We start from the raw sequence: 17,210 nt of genomic DNA, 5'->3' as shown, positions 1-17,210 counted from the left end.
ACATTTGAGAATCTACTGAATTCTGTGGACCTTGCTCTGGAAACACACACCCACCCCCCCCCCCCCCGCCACACACACACACACACATTTTTACATACAACTTGAGGCAATTCATAGATCTATGTAGAATCCACACATAGAACTTCCTCAGGGCTCCGGGGGCCTAAAGTTGAAGAATCTCTGGCCTAGGACAAAAAGTTCCCATTTATGGAGTATTTACTCTATTGTCAAGCACTATTCTGATAAGAGAACTGAGAGTCTCTCAATCATGACAACCTCACAGGGCAGGTAATACTCTTCCCTATTTACTGGCGAGAAAACAGTGGCAGAGAAGATCACTTGCTCCAGGCCGAACAGCCAGTAAACGGCAGAGCCAGGGCTCAGGCCCACCCTGTCTGGCTTTGGAGCTCATCCTCTTAGCCACAAAGTCACAGCTGTGAAATGAAACAGATGGATGTAATTTTTTGCACGCAGACCATGCTTCTACCGGCTTCCTTTTTTTTTTTTTTTTTTTTTGAGGGGAGGGGTGGGCAGGTGTGTGCATAATCTGCCTCCCCACTGGGTAGAGAAGAGATGCCAGGCCGAGTAGTACGTGCCTAGTACTAGCACTGTTCGAAACAAAAACCAGTTGGGCCCTCTACTTGACTGCCAAAGAACAGGCCCATGGCATCGACATTAGCCCCTGAGCTTTGAGATCTTGATCGAGCAGTTGCGATTTGTTCCACGGTCAGGAACTCAACTACCTACGAGGTGCCAGGAAAGTAATGCAAATATGAGACACAGGCTGGTACTGTCAGGTGGTGGGGGGAGAGGGGAGCCATGGCCCAACTGGAGAGCGTGCGTCCTGTCTCGGAGCATTCACATTTAACAACAACCAAAAAACTCCCGTGAAGGCCACACTAAAGACATTCAGCCTGTGGCCATCGGTTTGCGACTCTGAGTGGACCGTTTCCTCCCCCACTGTCTAGGTATTTCCCAGTCAGGAGTGCAGGGAATGTAATCTGTAAGCAAGGGACACAAGCTAGCCCGTGTGACAACCAACGGCAAGATTTTCATTTTGTTAGAACCATGCTTTTCCGTGCTAACCAACCAAACGGTAGGTCACTGGCAGAAAGGTCCAGAATCCCCCCAGAAAAAGCAGCTTCAGGCAGTAAGCGATAGTACCCTTCACATACCTCATACACAGGGAGCATTCAAGGTCAGATGCATCAAAGGACGGGAGTGGAGCACTGACCGCGGCTCTGGCCCCCTGGTCGGCGGGAGGATCTGTGATTTAGAAAGCAGTATGTCAGAGGCAGACCAAGCTGGCTTGCACAGTCAGCACTTCTGAGGCAGAACCACCCCACTAGATTTTCAGCTTTCCACCCTCAGCGCCTCCCAGAGGGTTGATTCGGTGGCCACCCGAGCCACTGGGAGTAGGGTCCCCTGAGGGAGGCCCTGGTAGGTTTCCAGCAGGCCCACGGGAAGAGAGATGCGAACCAGGGAACGTCCGGGAGCCCTGGGGACTTCACTCCAATGCAACAGGCACCTCACTCTACAGAGGCAGCGGTTCCCCGGGGCCGAGCAAGGCCTTCAAAGCCGACACCGAACCTCGGCACCACCAGCCCCTCTCTCGGAAAGACGCCGGGCTGTGGCTGCTGCTTCTCAACTGCCTACCTGCGGGCGCCCAGCTGGGAAGGATGAACGTGAAGCCTGATCACGCCTCCCTGCCCCTACATTCCTGGAACGGAGAGGAGGGTAGGGACAGGTTGGCCTGGAAGGCGACACCATCAAGGGTACGAGGTAGTGACACCTTGGATGGAGGCTAAGGAACCCACATATGCCGGTGAGCCCAGGCACCTCCTTCAAGCCCCTTGGTCCCTGGGTAGAGTCAGTACCTGGCTTTTTGGCTTTAGTAGGCACCTCTGGGTCTTGGGGTCCAAATTGACAATGTTTCCTTTTCTTTTCTTGGCATTTGCCAGCCTTGGCAGAGGCAGCATCCCCCTTCTCCTCCTGGTCTCCTGCCTGGCCTTTCCCGTGGCCTTCTTGCCCCTCCCCCTCTACTTTAACTGGGTTCTCCAGGCTGCTGCGGTCTCCCGCGGCCGCTGCTTCCTCCTGACTAGAGCAGTGCGGGAGCTCCCGGCTTTCCTGGACGAAGAAAGAGCCAAATGTCAGCACCAACTCGGGCCCAGGATCATCCTCTGCCATCGCTACCCACCGGGGGCAGAGAGAAAACTGCACAGCCCTGATCATTTAGTGGACACCCGGCTTAAGGAGCAAAGGCGTGCCTGGCCTGGGTGAAGTTGATGACCTTCCCTGGGCGAGGACAGAAGGGTATGTAGGGGACAGACTCCTTGGGCTGCGATAAAGGGGACAGATGCAGAGTGTGGCACCACCGGGCCCTCTCCTGGCCAAATCCTCCCCGTTACCACCTGAGGGAAACAAAGACAGGCGGTGAGGGCAGGTCCTGTCACTCGATCCTTCCTGTCGCTCTCGCTGCCCTTCCAGGCCATCTGCGAGCCCCACACCCAGCTCCAAGAGGACTTTCGCCAAGGCTCTGGCACAGGCCTGCAGGGTTACCACAGGTACCAGAGCCCCGTGTTATACGGGTCAAAAGAATCAGGGACAAACCACTCTTTCGACTGGCTTTTGGGCGAAAAGTGAAAAAGAGACAACTCATTTGGCAAAACGACCAATGATGTCTCTAGCCTTTTAAAGAATTTCCGTCCAGGAGGGGGTATTTGAAAATGGATCTAGAAATAAATCCAAACACCAGGGGGTGTTTGTGCAGATTCACCCGGAGAACCCCGAACCCTGCTCTAAATCCACAGTCCAGGAGTCCAAGTGCTCATGTGGGTTTTTTCCCCCTCCAACCCCCGAGCCACCCTCCCCCCCCCCCCCGAAATCGGTAGATAGATGGGGAAATGGGGGGTGTCTGGTCGGGAGAAGTCAGTGAGCTTGATATGGGTTTTCTCAGTCTCTGACCTGGGGGGGGTTCAGGGGTTCGAGCCCCAGGCATCCACATGGGAAGACACTGCTTTGCAAAGCAAAGCTTGTGTGGAAGCCGGATCCCCGCTCCCAGCTGGCTCACCCTGGAAAAGCCAGGGGTGTGATTTTCCTTCCTTTCTGTTCCAGCTGCGATGGGAAGCCCCTCCAGACACTCCAGCTCCCGATTAGTGTTCTCAATCATGTAACAGTGATCTCAAACATGACTGAAATGCACTCGGGGTTCTCTGCTTCCAGGAGGTACTCAGTCCTGCTCCCCCTCTTTTCTCTTAAAGTCAGGCCCACCTGCATTTCGTTCCTTCTCCAGGGTGGGGACAGAAGCAGGGAAAATGGAAGGCCCCTGCCTGCCATGGAGATCACAGGGCTTCCATACAGGGGAAGAACACACCGCCTGGATGGAGGGGAGACTGTTGCCTCAAGGTGCCTCGGTGCTCAGTGCTAAACTCTGCCTTCAAGTCTGGACCCCTGAGCCCCGGCTTCCGCCCACTTGCCCTCTGCTGGGAAAGCGAGGGCCTGGAGCCCATCTCTCTCTCGTTCTGTTCCCTCGTTTTCGAAGACAGGCGCAAATACCCATCTTTCTCCCAGGGACTTAACGCCTTCCCAAGTTGCTTCCCTCTTCCCGGCTACAAATACATGCTGGAAGTCTACACATGTGTAAGACACTGCGAGGGAATATAGAACTACCTCCGCTTGGGGATCAAATGGAGTTGTCTTTGCACAAGGAACTCAGCTGGTGCTCAAAGACCAGCAGCTTGAACAAACAACAACAACAAAAAAAGCAGGAAAGGAGGGGTTGTCAGGCCTCTTTCCAGGCTCCGCCCCCAAGCTGATAAAGCCACCCGGATTGAATGAATGGTTCCAGGGGAAGCGGGCCGATTGCTTTCTACTTCGGTCAAATCTCTCCCTCAGCTGGATCTGACCAAAAACTGAAAAACGACTGTAATAAGATTAAAAAACAAAAAACAACCCGGGGACCGTGCCTGAAATCCAGTTTTATCTGCAAGAAATATAACCTCCTAGCAAAGAACATGGCCACCAGCGACTCCTTTTCTTCTTTCTCAGGAACCGAAGGAGAGGCAGGGCTCACTCCCATGTCTGCCCACACAACAGCCAAACGAAGCATCACGAGCGAGCTGGGCAAGTTGAGTTTTACCTGTGGTAACTTTGGTAGATTATGACTGGTGCCTTCAGTAGCCATTGACTCTACGTGTTCCTTTAATCTAGGGTGAGGTGCCAACAACTTCAGGATATCGGGAAAATGTTCCTGAGACTCCCCCGGGACTGATGGTGAAAAGAAACTAAGGAGAAGCTGTGACATAAAACAGAAGACTTCACTACTTAAGTTTTCTACAGGTGCTCGGGTGAGAGGGGGAGGGGCGGGAGGGGCAGGGGGCACAGCTTGTGGGGGGACACTCCAGGGAAGCCGCGTGGGACCGGAGACCCCAACACGCCCGGGCAAGGGGCCTCCCTTCGGCGTGCATCAGAACCAGGGAGCGTAAGAACTCTCCAGGCTCCGAGTTCCCGCGCCTGGCTGCCCCAGGTCTCAAGTGCAGCCCAGGCATCTGGACTTCAAAAAGGCACCACGGCTGCCTTTGTCACCCCGGCCAGTTAAGAACCGTCACTCCCATGCTAGCGTTCCATAGAAATATCTACGGTGGGAATTCAAAACCTATCTAGGAGGAAAGAGACAGAGAGGTGAAGGCAGGCGAGAAACATCACTGGGCCTGCAGTCAGCTCCGTAGCACCACCATGGGCAGAAGTCTACAAACGTCCTCCAGGCTCCTGGATAGGTCTTTCCCCTGCCGGCCTGTTTCGCGCCCTCCTCCCCGGACCGTCCTCCTTGGATTTCCAATCCCTTCCACAGCAAAGTGGCGGGAAAAGCAGAACCCAGCCTCTCCTCCCCCATTCCGGCCTCCGCCGTGGGGAGACTGTCAGGTAACTTCAAACACTGGAGGCAGGCAGGCTCCAGCCCGCGGCTGGTTTCCCTTGCAGATGGATACGGTGCGGGGCCGGGGGACGTGGCAGGTCCAAGACCCAGAACCCCCAGAAGGGACTGGGAGGCAAGGATGTGTGTTCTCATGCGGACTGCCCGCATTCTCGCTTCAATCCTCCCCTGCGCCAGCACGGGTTACGGGCGGACACGTGTCTCTACCGTACGTAACACGGAACACAAGAAAGCGGGTCGCCTGGCTTCTAAAACACGTTGAAGTGCCTGCCACTGGGCAGCCGCTGTACTGCTCGGAGACCCACTTAAGGGCTGCTCCGTGCCCTTGCTCAGGAGAACAGGGTGTTTACCGATCAAGGGAGTCGGACCGAAATTCTGAGCAAACCCTGTCCAGGTTGATCTGTTCCCTTGCTGGCCCCCAGCAGGGCCTTCACCACGTCCCTTCGGATGTCAGCACTCTCCACACAGCCGAACCCCGCTCGGCCTCTGAGGCTGGCTCCAGTGCCACCACTCCAGCCTCCGGGACCTCACTTGCCCTTTCGTGCTCTCCGCTGCACCACGATCGAGCACCTGGTACCGACTACACAGTCTCGCGTCAGCCTCAGATTGTGCCGCGCGCCTACGTCTTTCTGACCAGATGGCCAGCTTTTGGAGGCACGTCACAGATGTCCAATACGTACTCATCACACCGGATGGAATGGAATTAAGACACTTATCCATCCCAGGGCCCAGGGAGAGGCCGAGGGTTCCAGCTGCTTGTGGGGAAACCCACTTCCCAGGTCTCAGTTGGTAAAGGAGGGAGGCGGGGAGGTACTCACAGTGCCCAGGGCCGAACATGCCAGCTTTCAGAGGCCCCTCCTCCCCAGGAGCCAAAGCTGGCCTTCAGAAACCCTCCTGAGTGGCCCAACAGGACCAACCCGCTTCTGAAGCAGTTTCCCTGGAATCCCTCCCCCAAAGAGCACGATACTTGCTTGTCGTGCTGAGCGTCAGGTGACGTATGCAACTGTTGAATCACTATATCGTACACCTGAAACTAACATAACACTATGTGTTAACTAACTGGAATTCAAACAAAAACTAATTAGAGGGCAGAGCATGGAGGGGGCAGGGGGGCAAGGAGGCAGAGGAGAGAAATCGAAGGAAACAAGGGAGAAACAGCGACTGCACTTCGCTTCTTACCTTTACTACCTAAGATCTCATTCTAGACCTTCCCAGCGGCTTTGGAAAACAAAAGTGGGGGTCAACGCTCAGGGAGAATGATCGTTCCACGTGAATGAAAGTCAATTCCACCTCAGGGTCAGCCTTGGAAAGGCCCAAATGGGTCAAGAAGGGGCAAAAAGCATCTGCGGTAAAAGCAAACACTAAAAAGAAACCTAGGCCTGTGAGTGTCTAAGGTCGCTAATTGCTGCCAAGTGAACCTGGGCCGTCTCCGCCAAGTCTGTAGCCCCGAAACTGGAACAATCCAGTAAATCAGAACTGCTGAGGGCCCTCAGTGTTCGTACACGGCTGCCGTGCCCTCATCACAGCCCGTGGAAATCCGCCTCTCAGTTCTCGCCCCAGCTTCAGAACTCCGGGACACTCATCATGGGCCTAGGCTCCCTTGTAGGACACATGCAGGATCGCGAGGTCCTTAAGGACCGAGGCTGTGGCTTCTGCGTCTTCGGGTCTCCAGAGAGGCGCTGTGCCAGAGCGAGATTCTTCTAACCAACCTTTGTCGATCCCCCCGCCCCCAGAACGGGACAGCCCTGTTGCTCCTCTCCCCTCCACCCCACCAGTGAGCGCCGAGAGGCCTGGCGTGTCTTCCTGGGACAGAAGAACGGTGGGCCGCCGGGAAGGCAGACTCTGGAAGCAGACGGAGCTGGGTTTGCCTGCCCTTTCACCAATCACGAGCTGCGTGGCCTCGGGAAAAAGACTCCCGGCCTTGGCTTCCTCACCTGTCCCATCTGTAACTTGGGATGAAATAACATCACCTACCCTCAAAGGGATGCTGTGGAGATGAAATCATATCTCCCACAGAAAGCCCCGGCACAGTGCCTGGTGCGCTGGGAACGGCTCGATAAACGTTAGCTGTTATTGTTATTAGTCACGCCGTGGGCTGCACTTAAGATTCGGGGAAGGGTCCACAGCTTGGAGCACATTCTCTGCCACCAGTGCTCTGCTCAAGCACACCCCGCCCACTTTCCCCAACCAGGCCATGGCAACTTTCCAGGAAGAAATCTGCGTGGGGCAGAACCTCCAGAGCTCGGCTCCCCTAGTTCACTGATTTTGCGAAAGATTCCTTTCCCGAGCCTTCAGAAGCCAGTCCTGTCCCTTGCTCCCTTTTTTTGGCTCTGCCAAACCTCACCGGGGCGGGGGCACTGGAGACAGGTGGTGAACAGGGGGAGGGGCACAAGGAGGGCAGAGGCGACCACTGTCTGTCAGCATCCAACTTCTAGGCCAGTTGGCCACACAGTCTGAAAGCACACTGCAGAGCAGTAAGCACTGACGTCCATGAACTGAGGACCCTTGAGCCCTTCACCAGTGCAAACATCTCATGAATTAAACACACACACACACACACACACACACACACACACACACACACACCAGCCACATTCTCCTGGCACTCAAGCGTCGGAATGGCTGCTTGCATTATACCGTAATGGTCCCTGACTTACATCTGTGAGACAGGGTGTGTGTTCTATTTCTAGCAAAGGCTGAAGGCTAGAGTTCTGCATATAGCAGGGGAGATGGTGACCAACATTCCTGGTGAGGAGCTGGCTGTCCTGTGTGTCCGGTGAGGCCGTGACTCAGCCAAAGCAAAGTTCTACAACCGCAGGCAGCCCCACGCCCCTGACCTCTGGTCAACAGCCAGAATCTGCAGAATCTTCCATCCCCCTGTTAACTTATCTGGCTTGATTTGGTTTGGTGTGGTTTTCCCACTCACAGCTCAGACCCTGAGTTTAAGAAGCAAGAACATGCCTCAGAGCCTCCTACAAAAATGCAGGAACTGCTCAAACTGATTGCACACGCCAAGAGGACGGTGTGTTTCTGAGCAATCAATTGGCACTTGTGTCTCCTTCCTGCCCCCTTAACCAAGGGAGCCACCCACTCAGGGCCCTAAATGCCAGGGAGGGTAGTTCCCTCAGTCCCTCCCTGGACAAGACAGACAAGTGGGAGCCCGCTGGGCAGCTGGATCTGATACCATCTCAACTCACCCTTTGGGCTTCAGATCTTGCTCTTTTGTTCTTTCCATCGAGGGACACACAATATAGAAACTCCCTTAGTGCTTCCTCCACCTTGCCTAAGGTGGCCAAGGCCTGTGCTTTTCTGAAGTGTGCCTGGAAGAAAACATCGGCATTCAATCCTGTTCTTATTTATCTATCGACTTCTTGACACTGGCTAAATGTTTCGTGAGTATTTGCTACTCACGAAAGGGGCTTAGAAGGACTATCTCTTGTCAGGGCTCCTGGGTGGCTCAGTCGGTTAAGCATCTGACTTGGGCTCAGGTCCTGATCTCATGGTTCCTGAGTTGGAGCCCCACGTCGGGCAGAGCCTGCTTCGGATCCTCTGTCCCCCTCTCTCTCTGCCTCTCTCCTGCTTATTCTCTCTCTCTCAAAATAAGTAAATAAAAACTTAAAAAAAAAAAAAAAGAACTGTCTTATCTACAGTCCTATACATGTAGACAAATGGTCTGAAGCCCATTTTACAGAAAATAAAACTGAGACCCAGAAAAGTGACGTGCCCAAAGTAACACAGAAGGCAAACTGTGGAATCAGGGTTTAAGTCTGGGTCCGACTGATACCAAAGTCCAATCTCCTAATTCCTGTGCCACACGACCTTCCCGCTGCCCCACTGTTGTATTGGAGGGATCGCCAAATGTAGCAAGAACCCTCATCTTTGAAGCACCTACTAGCCAGCTTTTAAGACCCGTTCCAATATGCCTTTCTATTCACTAGCCCATCAAGCAGAGATCTAGTTCATTCACATTACTGGCTGCTGAGTGACCACCCATACTTGCTGATCATTTTTCAGAAGAGGCCCAAGGGAAGGGACATGGCCTCTCCAAGACGTCAAGGTAGTTAGTGGCAGAGCTGAAACTAGAACTGTGGTCACGACGCCCAGAATGCTCTTCCCCATAAAGCAGATTTCCCTTCAGAGGGCCAACCAGGGACCAAGCAAATGCTTTCCGTCCTGTAGGCTCAGCTCACTTCTGTTCCCTCACCACATCTTTAAAAAGTATAAAAAGTTTTAGGGCTCCTCGGGGTCCCCGCCCAACTGCCCTGGCAAAGAAACTCTAGAGGTAGCAGACGAGCATTCTGGGGGAAGAGGCAGGAACAAGAAAAGAGGTGGGAAGAGGGCTATACTCTCTCTGTGCCTTGGGACAGGTGGCCCTTGCAACTTGGCTGGGAGGGCATTGCTCCTGAGTCATCTAGGGTGCCCCTCGGGGGCCTGCTCCCCACTCCCTTGCCTCCACGGCTGACCCTGAGTCTAACTTAGAGAAGGAGATGATCTAGGTTGCAGCTGCTGGGCACTCCCAGCTTCCCCTAACATGCCTCTACAGGCCCTGGTGAGGTGCCCTCTGGCTCCAGCCTGGCTCCAGGCGCCGGCAGGGATCTGCCTTCTTGAGCAGTGGCCTCTGCTCCAATCCTCTCGGGGACCTCCCCCCGTGTCCCCCGCCCCACTCCTGGGGCCTAATTTCGGCTGATACTTGGGTGTCGATGGCTTCCCTCACTGCTCCTCCCAGCAGTGCTTACCAGGGGCCCCCTGGAGAAAGGCTTGCCTGACATTTCAGGGCGGCTAGAGGCGATAAGTGTTGGGGGACTGGAGAGGCCTCTGGGACCCCTCCAATCATACCCAATAGCAACCCAGACACGCCACCTGTTCAGGGCAGCCAGCCCGGCCCACCGAGAGCGTTCCACAAGCAGGGTATGCTGAGTACCACTGCGCCTGGCTGGGTTGGCTGGAAAAGGGCTGCAGGAGATGCCCCTGCCCTAGGGGCACCGCAAAGAGAAATGGCGGGAATGGGGCACCCGGGTGGTTCAGTTGGTTAAGCATCTGACTCTCGGTTTCGGCTCGGGTCACAACCTCCCAGTTTGTGAGTTCGAGACCGGCACCGGGTTCTGAGCTACCAGTGCAGAGCCAGCTTGGAATACTCTCTCTCCCTCTCTTTCTGCCCCTCCCCTGCTTGCTCGCGCTCTCTCTCAAAATAAACAAACTTCAAAAAAAAAAAAAAAAAAAAAAAGAGAGAGAAAGAAAGAAAGAAAGAAAGGGTGGGAAATATGCAAATCGGGGTATGAGCTGGTTTTGAATGGTATGCATCCACTCAAATCTTCTCTCAGCCCCCAAGACAGTTCGTTCTCTGGCTTTGGCGCTCTCCTTACCCCAGCAGTTGGGGGGAAACGAAACTCCCGTTTACTACTTCCGTCAACTCTGATTTCACTGAGGAAGTCACTTTTCCCAGTTCATCTGAAACGGTCCACCGCTTCTCAGCCCTGCTTCCCACCGCACTGTCCACTATCGAGGCTCCCACCCTGAGGCCCTAGGTTGAGGGTGGGTGTGGAAGAAGCTGCAAGAGGACTCCTCTTACCCCCAGGCAGCTTGCTGACCTGCCCCCGCTGTGAAGTGTGAAATGCTCTCACCGAGGCTCCTTTGGGTCAAGACACTGGTGACTTTTAAAATCTGTTCCTTGGGAAAGAGAATATGCTACTCCACTCCCCCCCCCCCGCCCCCCACGAAAACCTTCTCATCAAAGAACATACGGGATTCACTCGGACCCTAATGGCTCTGTGTGCACGTCCACAAATGCCTGATCTGAGCGTCCTAGTTCCAGAAACAGTCTGATAAGCCACAGTTTTCCTGCCGTCAAAAGTCATCAGGTGTAGCAAAACCCAGGCTACAGTGATATGGACTGCGTTACCGTCGCTTAGTGTGAATTCTCACGAATTCTCACCTAACGTACTGCAGAAATATTAGCGTGTGTGATTGCGGAGCGCTGTCCAGAGCTCGCCGAGGGTGCCACGTAGTATATGGTCTTTCTGCAATCAGAAACATTCTGGACTCTGAACGCTTCTGGCCCCACGGGATTCAGATAAAGGGATCACAGATCAGGACCCGGCTAAGTTGGGGTTCGGAAGAAGGCATCCCGGGGCTCGCGTCGAGACAGCACTGCACCAAGGCGGGGCAAGTGGTAGCGCTCCCAGCATGGCCCCTTGGCCGCGCTCACCCGTGACCCTCACCACATCCCCAGGAGGCGATCAGGGTGACTAGTAATAGCTGCGCTTTGCCACCAAGGACACTTGGGGGCCAGAGAGTGAAGCGACTTCCCCACGGTCACTTGGCTTGCAAGCAGTAGAGCTCAGGCCCCAGCCTAGTCTCCCAAACAAAATATTGACGTGTGGCTAAGGACCGGTCCTGAGGCCCGAGACGCAGAAAGTGATGCTTCGCATCCTAGAATCCTGAGAGATGCCTAACCCGGCTTTCCCCCTACCCATCCAATGTGACCCAGACGTTTAGGGCCACCAGCAGGCGATTATATTAAGGACTGGAAATGACACAACCAGCCAGCCATACTTCGCTCATGCTCCTCTCTGCTGTCCCTGGAAAATGATGATTGGACACGTAATGCTACGGGCCAGGCATCGTTCTAAGCACCCTACACGTATAAGCTCGTGTAATCCTCGCGATTAACCCTTTGAAGTGGGTGCTTTGAATATCCCCCTATTGTACAGACGAGGAGAGAAGGCCCAGAGAGGTTAAGTAGCTTGCCCAGGCCACACGGCTGGTAAAAGTAGCAGAACTGGGACATAACAGAAACTCAGGTGGTCTGACCGCTAAGTCCATGCTCTGAAGAGTTCTGGACAAGTTCTGAACAAAGCCCAGGCTGCTTGGCAGGCCAGCAGGTGAGTAAGTAAGCTGGGGAAGAATCCGGTTCCCTTGCAGACTCTTGAGTCACCCTTTGCCAAGGGACCCCCAGCTCCTTTGCAAAGCCTCTTCCCTGCTCTGCTTGAGCTCTAGTGACCCAAACTCCCAGGGAGGCAGCTCTTCCTGCCATTTCCTGTCTATAGTACAACCCATTCCCAGCCCTCCCATCCCACTCACCTTAAAACCCATTGGGCGGAGCTTACATGCTATTTCTGCATCATGCAGTGCGTCCTCGTGAGACTCCAAGGTGAAATAAATTTGAGACCGGTTGCTATAAAGCAAGTGGTCGTTTGGAGCTGCCAAAATGAGGGGGGGAAAAAAAAGCTCTCATTAATGGCCCCAGCACAAACACATAATAAGTCCTGTATGAGGATAGATCTTAGCAAACGGCAAGTTATCTGGGAAGTTTGTTAAAAGTTAATGTATTTATTCTGAGAGAGTGTGAGTGGGGGAAGGGCGAGGGGGGGGGGAGAGAATCCCAAGAGACGCAGGCTCGATCCCATGAACCGTGAGATCATGACTTGAGTCGAAATCAAGACACTCGACCGACCGAGCCACCCAGGAGCCCCTAGGATTTTTCTACTAGGGATCCTGATGTCCAGCCTGAATGTTGCCCTGCCTGCCACACCCCCCCAGCCGCTCTGGGTCTGAGCTTCCCCAACTAGGAGGAAGTCACGTTTGCTCCTCTCTCAAGTGGTTCCTTAGAGGGCCTGTGGGTGCATTAGTAGCTCTGACATAGAGGAAACCCTAGCCGCCCTCCTTCGTGGCTATGTACGGCTAACTGTAAGCCTGGCTTCGGAGTGAGGATCCCCACGAAGAAACAGGCCAGGGCAGGGAGAAGGGGAGGTGGCCAGATGTGACTCCCATCCTACCCACCAGAAAGGCAAGTCCAGGTTAGTCTTCTAGTGACATTAGCAACATCTCTGTCTACAAAGTCCCACACATACGAAGTTTCTCTGAATGCACTTGCGAGGTTCCATCCTTTCTTTACAGATGGCCACATGTGCGTGAACGTAAACAAGGCTGCTGGGAATAAAGCAAGCTTGGTCCTCACTCACACTTTGAACCTTTTTTTTTTTTTTAACGTTTATTTATTTATTTTGAGAGAGAACACTAGCGGGGAAGGAGCAGAGAGAGAGAGAGAGGGAGAGAGAGAATCCCAAGCAGGCTCTGTGCTGTCAGTGCAGAGCCCAACAGGGGGCTCGATCTCAGGACCCATGAGATCATGCTTAACCGACTGAGACACAGCTCCCGCGGGGGTGGTAGTGGACCCCCCGGCGGGGGGGGGGGAGGACCCCCACAGAGCCCCATCTGGCAGCTGCAGCTGGAGCTCAGTCCCTGGGTCCAAGCAGGAGGTCCCTTAAACCCAGATCTCCAAAGGAGGTTTCATTCCTTTTATTTTAACGTTTATTCATTTATTTTGAGAGACAGAGAGACAGAGAGAGAGAATCCTAAGCAGGCCCTGTACAGAGTCCAGACTCAGGACTCGATCCCATGAACCGTGAGTCCTGACCTGAGCAGAAATCCAGAGTCAGATGCTTAACCGACTGAGCCACTCAGGCGCCCCTCTCTCACTAACACTTTGAATCACTAAACGCCAGGGCTGGACAGGCCTTTAGAGATCACCTGGCTCAACCAACCCATTCTTCAGAAGAGGAAAATCAAGCCCAGGGAGGGGAAGGCATCTGCTCGAAGTCATAAGGCTAGTTGGTCAGACGCTGAAGCTTAGAAGCTAGGGTGGGGGGCATGTTTTCTTTTTCTGAAGGGTGTGCGGTACTTAGAAAAACGAGACACTGGCCACCCCCCAGCACATTGATACTTGCCTGCTGGGGAGGCCCCTTAATAGGGTAAGGCTGTAGTATGTAAGTGATGAATCACTGAATTCTACTCCTGAAACCAATATTGTACTGTATGTGCTGTAACTAACTGGAATTTAGTTTTTGAAAAGTTTATTTATTTTGAGAGCGACACAGAGAGCACAAGCAGGGAAGGGGCAGAGAGAGAGAGGAGAGTTAGAATTCCAAGCAGGCTCCCGGTGGTCAGTGCACAGAGCCCCAAGTGGAGCTTGAACCCATGAAACTGTGAGATCCTGACCTGAGCGAAAATCAAGAGTCGGATGCTTAACCGACTCAGCCACCCAGGAGCCCCAACTAACGGGAATTTAAATAGAAATTTGAGGGGCACCTGGGTGGCTCAGTCGGTTAAGCATCTGACTCCGGATTTCTGCTCAGGTCAGGACTCACGGTTCATGGGATCGAGCCCTGAGTCTGGACTCTGCACAGGGCCTGCTTAGGATTCCCTCTCTCTGTCTCTCTCTCAAAATAAATAAATAAATAAATAAATAAATAAATAAATAAATAAACGTTAAAATAAAAGGAATGAAACCTCCCTTGGAGATCTGGGTTTAAGGGACCTCCTGCTTGGACCCAGAGACTGAGCTTCAGCTGCAGCTGCTGGGACGGGTTCTGTGGGGGTCCTTCCCCTGGGGGTCCACCCCCCCCCCAACGGGGGCCGTGCAGAGGGCTTGCCTGAGTGCTCTTTACTTGCTCTCAAGACGTTACAGAGTTTGCAGTCGAAGCTTCCCTTTTGTTCTGCAGCACTCGCCAGCCCGGAGGAGACTCAAAGTGCGCTTTCCCTGGCCACAGGATATGCATGGGGGTGGGGGTGGGGGTCCCTCTCTCCCTCGGGTGCCAGCCTGGCCCAGCCAGCCCTCGTTCCTCCTCCTCCCCCCCCCCTCCATTACCTGTTGCAATCTCGGGTGGAGATTCAACACGTGGAGACTCGAGCCCACCCCTCTCCTCCGCCCGTCGGGAGTCGGGCTCAGGGCACCCCCGGATCCCAGAGCCCTGCCTGCCCGGCCCTGCCGCCTCCTCCCCGGCACGCTTCGCCAGACACCGCGCCCCGCCGGCCGAGCTCCTGGTGGCCGGACCGAGTTGGGCACTACCCGGTCCGCGGCTCTGCGGCCACTTTCTGGGTCCGGACACGGAGGGGACCGGGGCGAGCGGCGGGGCGGAAGGAGGGGAGCCGCTACGCGTGGGAGCTCTGGCGCCCGGCCGTGAGGCTTCCCACGTTGCCCTTGAAGCCGCTAAGCGCAGCCGCGGCTCCTCGGGCCGCGCGGCAGCGGGTCCGAGGCGTGCCCCCTCCGTAGCGGGCGCGCGATCCCGGGGATCCCCGCGCAGTTGACGGCCGGGTCTCCCGCCGGGCCGACGGGATAGGGGTTCGCGGCGAGGGCGCGCGGGCTGCGGGCGGGGAGGGGGGGCATCTATTTCGGCCGAGGATCCTGTGATAGGAAGCGGTGACAATGAGTCACAGGGCAGCGGGGCGCGAGCGCTCCCCTCCCCCCCGCACACGCTCGCGGGATGGTTTCCGAGGCGAGCGTGGCCCACTTCGGTTACCTCAGCCGTTACACAATCCCGCCCGCCCGCGCGGAGGAGGGGCCGCCCGGCCCGGGCCGCTCGCGGCCCTTATGCAACCAGTGCTCTCCTGACCTAATTCCACGCCGGACCCACCCCACCGGGAGCCGCGGCCCCGGAAGGGCCAACTCCCGCCGCGGCGGCCGCCCCGGGGCCGGGCGGGGAGCGGGGCGGCCGCGGGCGCCGAGCGAACGTCGCGGCCCCGGCGGGAGCGCGAGGAGGGTGCGAAGTTCCTCCGCCGGCAGGGGAGGGGCGGGCAGGTGTCCGAGGGACCCCGGCGTGCGGAGGGCGAGCGCGGCCCCGCGCACGTGACAGAGGGCCAAAACCGCGAGGGGACCAGCGAGGGAGACCCAGAAACAGGGACACCGAGCGAAAGCCGACTGGCAGGCGCAGGAATGAAAGCTACGAGGCGCCACGGAGAAAGACAAAGAGCGACAGAGACACGGGCAGGGACACAGAGAAAAAAAACGATGCCTCGGTAGCGACCGAGGCAGAGTCAGAGACCAGACTCCAGACGCCCCCTCCCCCACCCCGGCCCGGGGGGGGGTGGGGGGGGAGGGCCGGCGCGGCCCGCCCCCCGTCGCGCCCCCCTCGGCCCCGCCCCCCGGCGCCCCCTCCCCTCGGGTCCTCCGAGCAACCCCCGCCCAGCCTCCCCGCCGCCCGGCCCCGCGGGGGGCTCACCTAGCCGAACCGCCTCGTTGTACTTGAGCAGCGCCGCCTCCACCTGGTGCTCGCGGTACAGCTGGTTGCCCTCGTGCCGGAGCTGCGACGCCCGCGCCGGGCCTGGGAACAACTTGCCCAGGAGGCCACTGAGCACCACGTTGACCCGCAGCGGCGGCGGCGGCGGCGGCGGCTGCGGCGGCGGTGGCGCCGCGGGTGGCGGCTGCGGCGTCGTGGTCGTTGTCGTTGTCGTCGTTGTCGTCGTCGTCGCCGCCGCCTGCTGCCCGTCCCGCTGGGGGGCCGGGCGCGCCTTGCCGCCGGCCACCATCAAGGCCGGGAGCTTGACCCCGCACAGCGCACACCGCCGGTCGGCCGCCCGCCCGCGTTCCAGGCAGAGTTTACAAAAGGTGTGGCCGCACGACAAGGACACGGGGTCTGACAGAAAGCCGTGGCACTTCCGGCACTTGAAGCCGTCCCACACCTCGGTAGCCTCGGCGGCGGTTGGCGCCCCTGCCTCTTCGGCCGCCGCCTCGCGGCTCGCCGCACCGCTCCCGTCCGGGGGCGCCAGCGCCGGAGCCTCGCCTTGCGGGACTTTCTCCGCCAGGCACCGCACCAGCTGCTCCAGCTGCTCGGCCACCAGCTGCTGCCGTTCGGAGAGCTGGCGGTACACCTCGAGGGCTTCCCGGAGGCGCCCCCCAGACGCCAGGGCGTCAGCCTTCGTGAGCAGGACTTTGCACTCCGGCGTCGAAGTCTGAGGAGGCGGCCCCGGCTCCCGCTCGGGCCCCGGCTCCGACTCCGGCCCCGGCTCCGGTCCCGACTCCGACTCCGGCCCCGGCTCCGGCCCCGACTCCGGCCCCGGCCCCGGCCCCGGCCCCGGCTCCGGCTCCGGCTCCGGCCCCGACTCCGGCCCCGACTCCGGCCACGACTCCGGCCCCGACTCCAGCCCCAGCTCGGGCCCCGACTCCGGCCCCGGCTCCGGAGCGTCTAAAGGTGCGGGGCCTTCTGTGGCCGCCTCCGGGTGGGGCTCCGTGTCTCCGCGGGCCGCCGATGCCGCCGGCTCCGCCAGTTCTAAGTTGTCGCTGCCGAGCTCGGCGGGCAAGCTCAGCATCTGTCCAGTCTGAAGTGAATCCATAGGGATAGAGAAGCAGGAGTGAGGGGACAAGGCGTCTAGGGGCCGGGGACTCGGAACACAGAGCGAGGGCTGCTGGGAATCGGAGCTGCCTCTGCCGATCGGAGTGGCCTCAGCCGCGCGCTACCGCGCGCCGGTCGCTGCCGCGCCTCCACGAGCTCTCGGCCGGCCGCCG

General features: G+C 57.1%; 1 protein-coding gene across 6 annotated transcripts in view; it reads right to left on the bottom strand.

The window, feature by feature from the left end:
* Nucleotides 1–17,206, bottom strand: part of LONRF3 (LON peptidase N-terminal domain and ring finger 3) — a 40,243-nt gene extending 23,037 nt beyond the window's left edge. For 4 of the 6 annotated variants that reach the window (XM_045473054.1, XM_045473053.1, XM_045473056.1 and 1 more), the window contains exons 1-6: nucleotides 15,928–17,206; nucleotides 12,011–12,129; nucleotides 8,128–8,250; nucleotides 4,139–4,294; nucleotides 1,878–2,127; nucleotides 1,176–1,266 (exon numbers count right to left, since the gene is read on the bottom strand). In XM_045473054.1, the coding sequence (XP_045329010.1) occupies nucleotides 1,176–1,266; nucleotides 1,878–2,127; nucleotides 4,139–4,294; nucleotides 8,128–8,250; nucleotides 12,011–12,129; nucleotides 15,928–17,038 (1,850 nt within the window). In that variant the 5' untranslated portion in view covers nucleotides 17,039–17,206. The remainder of the gene's footprint in view (nucleotides 1–1,175; nucleotides 1,267–1,877; nucleotides 2,128–4,138; nucleotides 4,295–8,127; nucleotides 8,251–12,010; nucleotides 12,130–15,927) is intronic. The other 2 variants (XM_045473057.1, XM_045473058.1) reach the window with 2 other exon arrangements.
* Between the last annotated feature and the right edge of the window lie 4 nt (nucleotides 17,207–17,210).

Source organism: Leopardus geoffroyi, chromosome X (assembly GCF_018350155.1).
Source record: "Leopardus geoffroyi isolate Oge1 chromosome X, O.geoffroyi_Oge1_pat1.0, whole genome shotgun sequence".
Lineage (NCBI taxonomy): Eukaryota > Metazoa > Chordata > Mammalia > Carnivora > Felidae > Leopardus > Leopardus geoffroyi.
Note: the sequence above shows the minus strand (reverse complement) of the source record. Positions and strands in the feature narration are given on the sequence as shown.